The sequence below is a fragment of the Sycon ciliatum genome, chromosome 1 (genome assembly GCF_964019385.1).
Source record: "Sycon ciliatum chromosome 1, ocSycCili1.1, whole genome shotgun sequence".
Taxonomy (NCBI): domain Eukaryota; kingdom Metazoa; phylum Porifera; class Calcarea; order Leucosolenida; family Sycettidae; genus Sycon; species Sycon ciliatum.
The window spans coordinates 37706305-37721092 of NC_088643.1; the positions used below are offsets into that span (position 1 = coordinate 37706305).

General features: G+C 47.4%; 1 protein-coding gene across 1 annotated transcript; it reads left to right on the forward strand.

Moving 5' to 3' along the window:
* The first annotated feature begins 921 nt into the window (after window positions 1-921).
* Window positions 922-6721, forward strand: LOC135824413 (lysosomal alpha-mannosidase-like). Its single transcript, XM_065337149.1, has 2 exons — window positions 922-2044; window positions 3300-6721. The coding sequence occupies exons 1-2, from the start codon at window positions 1297-1299 to the stop codon at window positions 5756-5758; spliced, it is 3207 nt and encodes a 1068-aa protein (XP_065193221.1). The 5' UTR covers window positions 922-1296; the 3' UTR covers window positions 5759-6721.
* Window positions 6722-14788: the final 8067 nt, after the last annotated feature.

Genomic DNA, 14788 nt, shown 5'->3' on the forward strand with positions numbered 1-14788 from the left:
AGGGTTACCAAAATCGATTTTCTTGTCACAATCATCAGTGGAAAACCGTGACTGAAGAATAACCATGCTAAATCAATGATTTATACATTCAATAATGTGTTACGAGAACAAAACAAAGTGCTAAAATAGAATGAGGGAAGGTGGGACAATAGAAGTGAAGTGAGAGCTAAGTGCAACAGGGGTGAGGAACTAATTGCAACACTAGAACTGTGTAGTGAGACAAACAATCATGCTGTGCACCTACGAAAACAATCTTAACGCAACTACATGTTTCTTCTGCTTACAAAGATCAGGCTTATGCAAACGAATACAAACAGCCTCAAGTACTTTCAACTGACTAGCGCTATAGCACGACAAAGAACAGAAAAACTAAAATCATCATACACCTGCAGACACTTAGGGTGAGACAACAGATGAAGAAAAACGGCAGACTTCTTACGATCACAATCACCATCCGATTCCTCGTCTTCACCAACCACAACCTCGTCCCCGGCTCATCTTCCAACTCGTCCTCAGTGTCATCCTCCGTGTCATTCTCCTCATCAACACCGATCGGTCCCAGGCTCGCTTGAGGCTGGTGATCCTGGACATGCATCGACACCATTTTCAACGGCCTCACTATGCAGAGTCGTCTTGCTGACTTGCTCTAGTCTCGGAAATAATCACAGCCCGATGCTGCTGTAAAACCTGCGACATAATCATTCACGTGCATGACAAAAGGGATCTGGATCACATGATCAACACGCTGTCTCCTCGATTTCTCTGGCCCCGGTTGATCCTGCTGACACAACACGTTACATCATCAATCATGGTCAACCCTGGCCCAGGATAATGTGGTCTCTTGGTGGCAGAGATACACAGGGTCTGTGGCCGTCTGGAGCAGGACAGGATCGATGTCGAAGCATACTACAGAGAACCCCCGCCGCATATAGGCGGCATAATTAAAAATTAGGTAATAATTATGTAAACCGATTCGAACTCTGTCGGGCGTTCCCGAAGCAGGCAATTATTATTTGATTCAGAGCAGCCTCCCGCTAGGAACGACACAGACATGTCACGACGTGGATAAACCTACTACACTGAGTCTGCATTACTAATACTAGTGTCAGTAACTTTGAGTAAGCAATCGGTTATCAAGAGAAGTCAGAAATACAGACCCATTGATTTCCTATTGGCCCACGCAAATAATTATTCAGAACGCTGCACGCGACAGGCGCTAGTCCTACAATCCGTGGACCTACGGTTTGTTTGGCGGAGAGAAGATAAGCTTGAACCTACAGACTACAGCCTACAGGGATGGGTACCCTGCTACCGCACGGGGTGGGCCTTGTTTCGGTGCTGTTGTTGCTGCTCACTGCCACTGGTATCGGCATTGCAGGTGCGGCACCATCCTTGTCCACTCACCGTTCTCAGAACAATGACGCGCAGTCACCCCAGAACACCGCCACGTTGGCTGATGATGACCTTCTCCAAGTGCACATCATAGCGCATACACACGATGATGTTGGCTGGAAAAAGACGGTGGATGAGTATTATTACGGAACGAATACCACCATTGCCAACGGTGCTGTGCAGTACATTCTGGACAGTGTCATTGCGTCTTTGATCGCTGATCCAAACAAGAAGTTTAGCTACGTGGAGATGGCCTTCTTCTTCCGCTGGTGGCGTGAACAGAGCGATACCATGAAGGATCAAGTGCGTAATCTGGTCAAGGACGGTCGTCTGGAGTTTGTGGGCGGTGGTTGGTGTATGAATGATGAGGCTGGTACACACTATAATGCCATCATCGACCAGATAACCTTTGGACATGCGTTCATAAGCACTCAGTTTGGTGCAGAGTATCGCCCTCGCATGGCTTGGCAAGTGGATCCGTTTGGTCATTCGTCAGTCCAAGCTACTATCTTTGCACAGATGGGGTACGACGGGCTATACTTTGCGCGCGCTGACTACGAAGATAAAGGTCTGCGTATCAACCAGTCGCGCCTGGAAATGGTGTGGCGCGGCAGTCCGGACAACCTGGGACAAGAGTCTGATCTCTTTACAGGTACGGTACAACTGTAGACATCAAGGCGTTATGGCGTTACCATGGTTACGCTTAGGCAGAAACAAGTAATAGGGCTTGAAAGTGATGACGTCAAAACGGCCAGGGAGTAGTAAGTTGACATCAGATTTCTATTTTTGGATCCACTAAGGTGTGACTTTGCTATTGCCTAAGTATGTGGGTGCATAGCAACCCACTCATGTCGCATGCAGGTGTGACTTTTATTTCGCCACCAGTTGTAACCCCGCCCCCAGTAGCCAAATCAGGCGTTGCACACTCTGGGGGGTTATGTACTCTTGATACCATGATACATGACTGTAGTACATCTGTATAATGTATAATATCTGCTGCATTGCTCTTGTTCATCCATAACATGATGATTATGTACTAAAGCCTCAGGATCATCGATAGTACAAGTAAGAGCCAAAACAAATTGTCCAAAACAAGTATTAGTTATACTTTGGCCAACTGAGTTTTTTTTTAGGGGTTGCCGACCTAAAACAAGCATACATGTACTTTGTTTGTTTTGGCCTTACAAAAAAAGCGAAGTAAATCTATAGCCATGCGAGCAGTAGCAAAGATGTACTGACTGATCAGTGAGAGATCAGCTACGAGCTCAGTACCCTTGCTATGCTTTTTCCGCTTTACCGAGGTCTTCGTACAGAAACCCATTTTTCTGACCTAAGTGGTTAGCTACGTGGTATGTGTGACCTCCCCCTCCCCTGCTCTCTGAGCTAGCAGCTCTATCGCCGTTCCGTAGTTTCCGGAGTATAAGTCGAACCCAGATTGTCGTGTCACAAAATATAGACATTTTCACTATGTTTATCACAGTAAATTTGACCATCGAAGTATAAGCAGCACCGATTTATGTTTTTTTTGGGGGGGGGGGGGGTTACTGGTGTTTAATAAGTGTGGCTAGTGCTCCGGAAAATACGGTATGTAAGAAAACTGCGCAGCAGATACTGCATCTGTTGTCCGCAGACATGTTGCTATTTTCGCTATTTACTCAACTGTAGCAATGAATCGGCAGTGGTGATCTACTCTTCAGAGTGTATATATATATATAATTATATGCTCACGAGGCATCATGCGCAGAGATAGCAGGAGTGTTGTTTAGTCGATCCATGCATTGTTAAACCCATGTGCATGTGACAACATACAATGTCATGTTTTCTTTCAATAATTGCTATGCAACCACATGACTGTGCAGGATTCCGTTTGTATGATTCACTTCTCCCCATTTGTGTATTTGTTGTAGGTATGTTCTATGGCGGATATGGTCCCCCAGCAGAGTTTCAGTTCGATAGCCGATTTGCAGATCCAATGGTCGTCAAGGATGATCCACTACTTGAAGACTCCAATGTCAAGAAGTTGGTCGATGACTTCGTCAAAACGGTCATCATGAACGCAAAGGCATACCGCACAAAGCACCTGATTTTCCCAATGGGAAGTGACTTTGCATACTCGGCGGCGCTCGCCTACTTCAAGAACGTCGACAAGCTGATCAAGCACGTGTTGGCTGACGGGCGCGTGAACGTATTCTACTCAACGCCAGCCCGCTACCTGGATGCGGTCAATGCTCAAGGCCTGACGTGGGAGCTGAAAACTGATGACTTCTTCCCTTACGCTGACCGACCCCACGCCTACTGGACCGGGTACTTTACTTCCCGACCAGCCCTGAAGCGATATGTTCGTGTACAGAACAGCCTTCTGCAGTCGTGTAAGCAAATTGAGTCGGTGCATGGAGTTCTGGCTCCCGGCGCTGACTCGTTTGCCTTGAAAGAAGCCATGGGTGTTGCGCAGCACCACGACGCTGTGTCTGGAACTGAGCAACAGCATGTTGCTAATGACTATGCCAAACGCCTCTACATGGGTGGTGTTCAGTGTCAGACAGTAGTGGCTGAATATGCAGCTACTGAAGTACTACCCAGACTTGCCACAGCTTCCCCGCCAAGCACAGACAGCAACGTATCGCCGAATGGCGGACACATTCTGTTCTGCGATCTTCTCAATATCAGTGTGTGCAGCCTGAACTCCCAAGATCCCTTCACTGTTATCCTTTACAATCCACTTGGTCATGAGCGTGTCAGTAAGATCCGAATTCCGGTCATGAGTTCTGCATACTCAATCAATGCCAAGGCAGTGCTGGGACACCTAGTCCAGCCAGTGCAGCAAGCAGCGGTGCATGCTCGTGGCAAGCAGGGGAATCTAACTAACGAGCTGGTGATGATTGTGAACCTTGCACCTATATCATTTGTGACCATTCCCGTACACCCAGGTGCTGATGGGCAGAGAACGCCAGCGAAAGAGCAAGACTGGAAGAGTCTTGGTGACAGCGGTAACAGCAAGAGCAGCAAAGCCCATGAGAAGCTCACTACTACTGCCCAATATTATGTTATCTCCAATGAATTCTATTCGGCTAACTTCTCAATGGACACAGGCTTGTTGGTATCGGTGACAGAGAAAACATCGGGCAGAATAACAGCCCTGCAGCAGGGATTCTTCTGGTACGAGTCCTACAACAAAACTGACAAACATGATCAGGCATCCGGCGCATACATCTTCAGATCAAATGGGGATGAGGCGTACCCTGTATCGCAAACGGGAACCTGCGCTACAGAGTTCCATGAGGAAGAAGGCGTGCAGTCGGAGGCTCGTCAGAAATGCGGCGACTTTGTCTACCAAACAGTGGGTTTGTACAAAGGCATGCCTCACATTGAGTTCACGTTCACTGTTGGTCCCATACCCGTCGGCGACCACAAGGGCAAAGAAGTCGTGAGCCGATTCACCAGCGGCCTGAACACTGGCGATGATTCTACATTTTATACTGACGCAAATGGTCGAGAGCTTCAGGAGCGCATCTACAACCACCGCAACACTTGGAAGCCGAACATGACGGTGTTTGAAAAGGTCGCTGGAAACTTCTATCCGGTGAACAGTCGCATTCTGCTCCGAGACGAAGCTGCTGACACTCAGCTAACAGTTCTGACGGACAGCTCACAAGCCGGCGCTAGTCTTGCCAGTGGGCAGGTTGAACTCATGGTACATCGACGTCTCCTGGTTGATGATCACCGCGGCGTAAATGAACCTCTCAACGAGACTGGCGTGGATGGCAAAGGACTCATCGTTCAAGGTACGCACTATTTGCAGCTTGCGCCGATAAAGTCCGCAGCAGCCCTCCATCGCCAGCTGGCACAGGAGATCATGCTGCAACCCCAAATAATGTTTTCTGAGGGTGCACAAGCAAAGTCTGCGGTCACACCGATGGGTAGCAGTAACTCCTCTGCAACCAGTCTGCCAAAGAATGTTCACCTGCTCACGCTACAGCGCTTAGATTTTGATCCCGAGGACGGCAAGAGCACCCAGCGTCTGGTGAGATTTGAACACTACTTTGAGGTTGGCGAAGATGAGGAGCTGTCTAAACCAGCTAGTGTGAATGTACGCGAATACTTGAAAGCTGCATTTGGACTTAACGTCTCAGCTATGACAGAAATGACACTCAGTGCCAATCAGCAAAAGTCGCAGGAGCATCGTCTTGTGTGGAAAGTCGCTGAGCCAGGAATTGACGGTGCACAGCCCTCATACGAAATGGAAGGGCTGCAGAAACGGGCTGAGGCAAGAACCATGACTAAGCGCAATCTGCAGCAGGCGTATGACAGCTTCAGCATCACCCTCAATCCTATGGAGATCCGTACATTTGTTCTTACATTGCAATGACAATGGTCATGCGGTCACTAACAGGTGATGACGCTTATACCTAACCTGATTGTACCTAACCTGATCAGGCAATACACAGTCATTGCACAACCAGATAGTATACGCTACATGAACAGCAGCAGCAGCAGCAGCAGCAGCAGCAGTCACGTTTACAGTGACAATGTAGCTCGAACATTGCAATCTGAAGTAATTGTACGACTCGTAATAGTAATACTTTTAGGTAGGCTTCTACTGTGCACTCTCACAAGATGGATGCATGCATGACATGGCTATTTCCATTGCATGATGCTGTTTTCTGGCATTCTTCTGTGTGTGTGTGTGTGTGTGTGTGTGTGTGTGTGTGTGTGTGTGTGTGTGTGTGTGTGTGTGTGTGTGTGTGTGTGTGTGTCACACCGGTGCGTGTGTGCATGCAATGTATGTGTGCTTGCGTGCATGCAATGTGCGTGCGTGCATGCAATGTATGTGTGCTTGCGTGCATGCAATGTATTTGTGCGTGCGTGCATGCAATGTATGTGTGCGTGTGTGCATGCAATGTATGTGTGCTTGCGTGCATGCAATGTATGTGTGCGTGCGTGCATGCAATGTATGTGTGCGTGTGTGCATGCAATGTATGCGTGCGTGTGTGCATGCAATGTATGTGTGCGTGTGTGCATGCAATGTATGTGTGCTTGCGTGCATGCAATGTATGTGTGCGTGCGTGCATGCAATGTATGTGTGCGTGTGTGCATGCAATGTATGCGTGCGTGTGTGCATGCAATGTATGTGTGCGTGTGTGCATGCAATGCATGCGTGCGTGCATGCAATGTATGCGTACGTGCATGCAATGTATTTGTGCGTGCGTGCATGCAATGTATGCGTGCGTGCGTGTGTGCATGCATACTCATATCCAACACTACAATAAGACCTCGCTTCTCTGGGTCCTCTTTTATCCGGAAGAAAATCGTTGGTTACCGATTTACAGCATATGCCATGCATACATACAGTATGTGTGTTCGTTTATCCGGTTCCCTGGCCTATCCGGATATATGTGTCGAATATGGATATGTGTCGAGTATGGATATGTGCGGTTATGCGAGGTCTGACTCTACTACTTTCCTTACTGGAATATAGCACGACTCTTTGATGTGCAACAAGTGAAAATGGTTTTTTGGCAGTCATGGATTGACCCCGGCAGTACAGGTGTACAGTAACAAAAAAAAACTGTTGTACATCAGTCATCACTGTTTGTTTAGTCTTGGGGTGCACATGGGGGTAACGTTTCCATAATATTGTAATATCCCTGCCTTACGTATACCCCCCCCCCCCCCACACACACCACTCTGGACTCTGGTCATTACCTGGCTATGCAAGGCTTGACGCCTTCAAATGCCTGGTGAGTGGTCGTGAGTTTACCAGCTATTGTCTGTGTAGGCTCCGGTGGATTATGCTCGCGAAATCATGGAATTATGCCTTCATGGATTCTCGCATTATGCTCGGAAAATCCTCATATTATGCTTTGGCACCCGGGGATATATATTCACTTTGTTGTACTTATGGAGCCTCAAAGTTCGGAAAAGTGTGCCTTTTTCGTACTTGCAAGTTGCAAGTGGCCATAAGTACAACAAAATACATGAGTATCCCCATACCAAGCTGCAAGGTGTCCATGCACGTTAGAGATCAACATGGAAAAAAGAAAACACTAATTCTTCTATTCATCACTTGATTTCTTTTGTACTTCAGTAAAAATATTATTTCATTGCCAAATTAGTTTGAGTTACCTTTGAAAATTATCATGTTCAACTCACGGTCTTCATAATCATCAAACTCGTCCAACCGATGTCACCCTCACCCTGCGAATAATCAGCTTATCTCTTCCGTAGCTCCAATTCTCCTTCCATCATGACCGAACATCAACTATACATCAATGTCGAGCAATATCCATAGCCTGCAGTCATATCATGGCTACTAAAATCCAGACTACCAGAGGTCATGACTTCGTAACATGCATAATGTACAAATGTAATGATTATGTACATGTACATGTACATGTACACGGAGTTTTGCGGACTACCCGCCACTATCTCGTCCGCTACGGGATACCTAATGAAGGCTGATTCACTCGCATCTTCTGCTACATGTACTGTATCAGTGTGAGAAAGAACTTTGAAGAAGACGAGTTCGAGCATACAATACCGTGGCTGTATTGCCATCATTAATTTTCTACCCTGCTTTTCATTGAAAACACTATCTGCATGACCTCCGAACCCTTTAGGCTTTACCATGCAGACCACCAGCACTGATCAGGTGCATTGTACACAATTGTATAGCCTACATACTACAACTGTGGTATAATCGTGTAGTTATGCTCCTACCTCCGCGAGGATGCCAAATTATGCTCCAAATTTTCAACCACCAAATAATTATGCCAATAATTATGCCGGCATAATCCGCCGGTGCCTACTGTATGGTGTATGGTAATAACAGCAACCAATGTCCCTTGGCAGCCCCTCATTCTCGGCTTTAGTCAGTAAAGAGGGTCTGAACCAGGAGCAAGACCAAGGCCCCAGCAGCCAACGGGTTTCTGGTTCTAGTCAGGAGCATTGTTCGACTTCCGTATCCCGTATGGTGTGGTAGATTACATGGTGTCCTGCGTCTACAGATCTACAGCCTTCAAAATGCGGTCTCTGTTACCAGGTGGTCTCCTTATCCAGGGTCATTTGACTGGAAATAGCACCCCTTGACCCTGGCTTCAGTGGTCTTCTTGGACAGGTGGTCGCCTTGACAGGTTTCACTGCAGTTTGTACCAACCACCGTACCAGGGAGTCGACTCCCTGGTACCAACGCTGTCGGTCATCATGGTCATGCCATTACCATGATTACACAGAATCATTGTGGTCTGCGCAGGTAGATCTACTAGTAAGTAGTAGTACTACATTTACGATGTCATAATCAGGGAGTCGTATACAGTAGGTATTGGTTATAACGTGCCCTTCTGATTTTTCACATTTTATCACTATAACCGGTATATCACTACAGGCGATTTTCAACTGCGCGCATCATACGTACACATTATACACGTGTGGGTACTCGATCGCGCTAATGTAGCGTACTGATACGTGATGGATGCTACTGCACCTTCTCCAGTCTAGAATGAAGAACTTCTTGGCCCAAAGGCATCATCCAGGAAGCACCAGACCAGAATACCCTATGACAACACACACGCGGCTCCAAGTCGAGACATCAATGCCTCACACTCGTGTGTTGCTATCACTATAGACGATAATTTTTCTGCACAAAGAGGTGTTTTGAATGGTGATTCTGTATCCTTATAGCCGATTTATCGCTATATACGATATATTGGTTATAATGATAATTTGACTGGCTTTTTCTGGTTTTGCTTTTGATATTTTCATTTTGTATCAATATAGCCGGTTTATCACTATGTCCGATGACTTTATAACCGATATCCACTGTATTATGTATACCGACTGCCTGGTCATAATCACAAAACAAGAAACGGAATAAAAAGGCGAAGATGGCAACAAAAAAGTAACTAGTTGATGTGGAGCAGGTTTGGGTAGATCTACGTGGATTCTACGGCTAGGCTCCCTGATGTGCTCGTTCAGGTGCAGGCCGGTCCTGACTCGACTCCGGGCCTTGAACCTTTTTTGGAAGAACGGTAGCTAACTACTTTCTTACTTGAAGTAGTTGAAGAGATGGCTGATCAACTGGCTCGATCCGCCAGGGACATGATGGAAAGCGAGGAACCCGGACGCCCGGCGGCTGCAGGGTTCTCTTGTAGATCCATGCTCATACTAATGAAGGCTGAGGCACAGAATCCTGAATGGTTCGAGGGATGTTTGGCGGCCGTACGAGGAAGTCCTATCTGCGAAGTGTGTAGCGTTCATTTCGATAGTGAAGCGGATTTGAAAAGTCACAACAAGCGTTTTCACGTGCGCTTGGATGCAAACTTATCTCGACGGACTGACGTACTATGCCAAAGCGGCGAGCCCGCAAAAACTGAATGGCCAACGGAGAGCGTAAGACAATACCTTCATGGAGATCAAAGAAAATTTCCGGCGGAATCCGAAAGCAGCAACAGCGACACTTCTACGTCACTGGTGTCGTCGCCTTTGACATTCAGTGAAATGCTGAGCGATGCTCAATCCGTCCTTGGCTGGCATTGGAATGACGATTGTAGTGACGGCCGTCAGAGCCTTGACTTCTTTGAGGACGAGTTGAGACGAGGATGTGCGGATGATGACATTGACAATGAGGTTGAGTGTGCTGCAGATTGTTACGGGATAGAAGTTCATAGTGACACTACTGATACTGATGACACTACTGGCACTGCTTCAAATAGTGTGTGCTCCTCTGCCGCTCCACATGCCTATTTGTCCACAACCACGACTACTACAACAACAACAACAACAACAAAAACAGCAGCAGCAGCAGCAGCAGCAGCAGCAGCAGCAACAACTCAGCACGATGATGACAGTGAGTCCGTGGATGCGAGTTACATCGCTCTGCAGGGCGCTGGAGAAATCCAGGATGCAGCATGCAGTCTGGACAGCACATGGCCAGCAATGCTAACATCACTGCATGGCCGTGATGCTGGCAGCACTGTATGGTGATGCTGGATGGCAGCAGCAGCAGCAGCACTAACGTTGGCAGCCTGGCCTAGCAGGTTGGGGTGGTACATAATTGTATATCTTCAACTGGTGTAACCATGATGTAACCATGATGGCCTGTGACCTCATCAAGAAACCCTTTGGAAAATATACACCCAAAGGACTATTTCACTGTGCAGTTTATCATAAGACGTTTGTTCTCTTTGGAAGTGTTGACTTCGTCAGCGTTGGGTGAAATGTAACATTTCTTGTCAATCATCGTTCCATCCCATAATCATGGTCTTCTACTGCATTGACTGTCAAAAGGAAAACAGAAGCTCCATTGGCTTTTAATTTAAAAGAAGAAACATCTCTTCTGACTGCACCGAGGTATCAGGTATAGGTGCTGTGAGTGTGGCCAAGTCTTTATCCAGCATAGTTTGTTCAAGCCGTGTGTACATGTACTTGTATAGCGCTCAACAAGACATGAGGATCAGTCATCATCGGCTGCAAAAGGTCCGCTCGTACTGTGCATACTGTATAGATATTTTTTCAGCTGCATTCTTCGTTTAACTTTGATACAGTGTGCAAACATCCCCTAGTGCTTCCAACTAACGCTTATGTTTACCCTCGGGGTCAGCGGCATTATTGTAATGATGCTATTTCCACTATTTACACCCCCCCCCCCACCTACCATCTTATTCCGAATGTTTCTATTGAATAGACCTAGATATGCTTTGTGCTGCCAGTTTAATAATGCACGACGTAGAACACTTGTTCCCTGGATCGAATGGATAGTGGAGAGTCACCTATATTAGCTCTCTCTCTCTCTCTCTCTCCCTCTGTTTCTCTTTCTCTTTCTCTTTCGCACTTGATCTCCCTCCCTCCCTAGCTGCATTCCTATTGATGCTTGGTCGTAGGCTATGATTCCGAGACCTCCGGTTGGATGAGCCTCGACAACCACTTGCATCGGCACATCGCCCCTACTCCCCTTTGTCTTGTTGTCCAGTGTCACTCCAGTTGTCCTCTTTCCCTGATTATTAGTAGGGCTGTGTTTGCTAGTAAAAAAAATACCAACCATATTCAGGCTACCGGTAGTGATGAAGTCCACCAACTACGAATTAGAATTGTACGTGTGCATATTATGTAGCTGTGTTCAATGGTTGTGTTTTCTTCTGTATCAGCTTATCTTCCAGTCACTCATGGCAGCCTGATGTTTACAGGAATGCACTCGTTCTCTGGATCTCTTTCCCACTTTGGAATACTCCTGGTCCACTTGTTGTGTGTATCAGCACATTGATTTACATGTTATCACTGTTCCTGCTGCCCCGCATGGCTTATGAAGTTCTTTGTTCATATGCACATCTACAATGCACATTCTTCTAGCTCTGGTGTCTTTCTCTGTACGAACTAGCACGGGCATACCAGTGAGTAGTAAAATACCAGGAATTTGGAATTTTACTACTCCCTGAAGTGGGCCTGGGCGCGAGGTGAGGGAAGCTCCACCGACCAGCAGGTAGGCATCGGTAGCTGTTGCTAGCATTATAATTAGCATTACCGTATGCCTGTTTTAGCAAACCAGCAGTGCCGAGCATTAAAGTGGCATATCTGCAGCAACCTGGCATTATGGGTGCTTTTGATGCCAACTACTGAACTAGCACAGTAGCAGACGAGCAAAAACTGGTCACACGCGCACTGACCGGACAAAACCCTTGTACATAACTGGTCGGTATTTGGCGTCCAGTTACTCCAGTACGGGGGAGGCTTTCCTGAGGAAGCCAAGGTGTTGGGCTCCTCTTTTCGGTAGTTGCCCGGTGTGGCTGCTGAACAAAATTCGCTGGTCGAAAAGTATGCCCAAAAGCCACAGCTCGTTGACTTCAGGGGCGATAGTGCCTCGGGAGGATGTGGGCGGTGGGGCAATGTTCCTGCGGTGATGTGAAATCAGGAGTGATTGCGACTTTCTTGGTTCAAATTGTATGTGCCATGCCGTTCCCCATTATGCCAGTGAATCCACAGCCCGTTGCAAGGTTGCGGCCTCCTCCTGGAGCCCACCTGGGGAGGATAGGCACCTGTACAACATTGTGTCATCGGCACACAAGTATGAAGAAGATGTTGGTGCGACTTTGGCGATACTTGGCATACGAGTATACGGCTAAATTTGCGCCATTTGGCGTGTGGTCCTCTGTTATTTATTTTATTATACTCACGTCCGCGTTTACGTCTACAATAAGTCCACGTATTCGCATGTGCCAGAAGACAGACAGAGAAGAAAAGAAAAAATAAGATAAGAAACAGAGAAGAGTGGTCCTCTGTGTGGTTGGTAAAGAGCAGGAAGAGGGTTGGGTCCAACATGCTGCCTTGGGGTACCCCAGATTCGATGGGGTCAGAGGATGACGAATGTCACGATGTACTTGCCAGCACGCGTTGCTACAGCACAACCCTGACGTCGCAGTGGTAACCGAAACAAAGTTCACAACAGAGAAGGTCCAAGTGTCGGACACGATATTCCCGGGCTATAGCCCTCCATTCAGGCTTGACCGCACAGCACACGGTGGTGGAGTTGCAATCTGGGTGCGATCTACTCTCCCAGCCTTGATCATCGATGAACTGGCCGCCCCCCAGCATGAAGTCTTGTGGGTATCCATCCAGCTCAGCGCCGGGCACAAGATTGTCCTGGGAGGTGTCTACCGGCCGGGTTCTTGCGGGCCCGGTGACCTCTCACTTATCCATCATCTCGACGACACCCTTCCTTTGGCCCGTCAACACGGCGCTAGTCTCATTCTTGCTGGGGACTTTAAGAAGCACTTGAGGACACTTGTGCCGCACACCTCCTTACGCAGCATGTTCAGACTCCTACTCGTGGCGACAATACCCTTGACCTCGTGATGTCTACCTTCAACTCCCTTGTTTAAATGACAAGACAAGTCCCCTGTTAAAGAATCTGTTCGTGCCGATCAACGACCCTGCCACACCTCAGCTGAGGACGACACGGGGTCAAGTGTCAAGCCTGCTGAGAGTTCCGTTCCTCCCTGGTCCTGCTGGACGTCGTTCAATTCAGTTTGTTAGCAGCATTCTGTGGAATGCTCTCCCAGTTGCAGTCCGTACGGAAGGTGATTGGCAGACATTTAAAGCTCTAGCCACGGCTCTCGACTTGCCCAGCCTTTACCCATATTAACATTCTGTGTACCTAACTTCATGTCGAAATCCATTTTAACAATCCGCATATCTCTCCTCCCCCCCCCCCCCCTCTCTCTCTCTGTGTCTCTGACACACACACACACACTCTCTCTCTCTCTCTCTCTCTCTCTCTCTCTCTCTCTCTCTCTCTCTCTCTCTCTCTCTCTCTCTCTCTCTCTCCTCTATCTATCTATCTCTCTTTCTGTTGTTATTATTGTTGTTGTTGTTGTTGTTGTTGTTGTTGTTGTTGTTGTTGTTGTTGTTGTTCTTGTTCTTGTTCTTGTTGTTGGTCTTGTTGTTGTTGCTGCTGCTGCTGCTGTCGTTGTTGTTGTTGCTGTTGCTGTTGGTCAAATTGTGACAGCTTGTACAATTCCCTGTCCAGGTAGTAAAGCCGTCTCTCTTCTCTCTCTCTCTCTCTCTCTCTCTCTCTCTCTCTCTCTCTCTCTCTCTCTCTCTCTCTCTCTCTCTCTCTCTCTCTCTCTCTCTCTCTCTCTCTCTCTCTCTCTCTCTCTCTCTCTCTCTCTCTCTCTCTCTCTCTCTCTCTCTCTCTCTCTCTCTCTCTCTTGTTGTTGTTGCTGCTGCTGTGGTGTTGCTGTTGTTGTTGGTCTGTTGTTGTTGTCGCTGTCGCTGTTGTTGTTGTCGTTGCTGTTGTTGTTGTCGCTGTCGCTGTTGTTGTTGTTGTCGTTGCTGTTGTTGTTGGTCATTTTGTAAGAGCTTGGACAGTTCACTTGTCCAGGCAATAAAGCAGTCTCTCTCTCTATCTCTCTCTCTCTATCTATCTATATCTGTTCAGAAGGATACTTTGAATAGTGTCATGTTTCAATCTTTATGCATTGAGTGCCATAGGTCGTGTCTCATTGTACGCTGTGTTGTGGTCAGATGAGACCACAGGACTCATGGCTGTCATATCGGTGGTGATTCATCCTTTGATTTCATGTAGTTCGTGTACCACTGCATTGTACTGTAGACTACCGTGCTAGTATTGCTTGCAGCTGCCTGCTAGTGCTGTTACGCATGCCTGACTACGAGCTTGCCCGGCGAGGGTATTATTCTTGTGTATGTTCAAGCATAATTCAGACTTCTGGGTGAACAGAAAGAGAACAGTCATTACTTTTAGTGTCCAAGCATTGGGCGGAAGAAGTGAGTCTCTCACAAACGGAGAGCATTGTGTACCAGAGCGGGTCTCTCACTATCGGAGAACTCGGGGTCTCAGTTCTTCATCGGAACATTTATTGGTAGCAGAGGATGGTTTCTATGTAGAGCC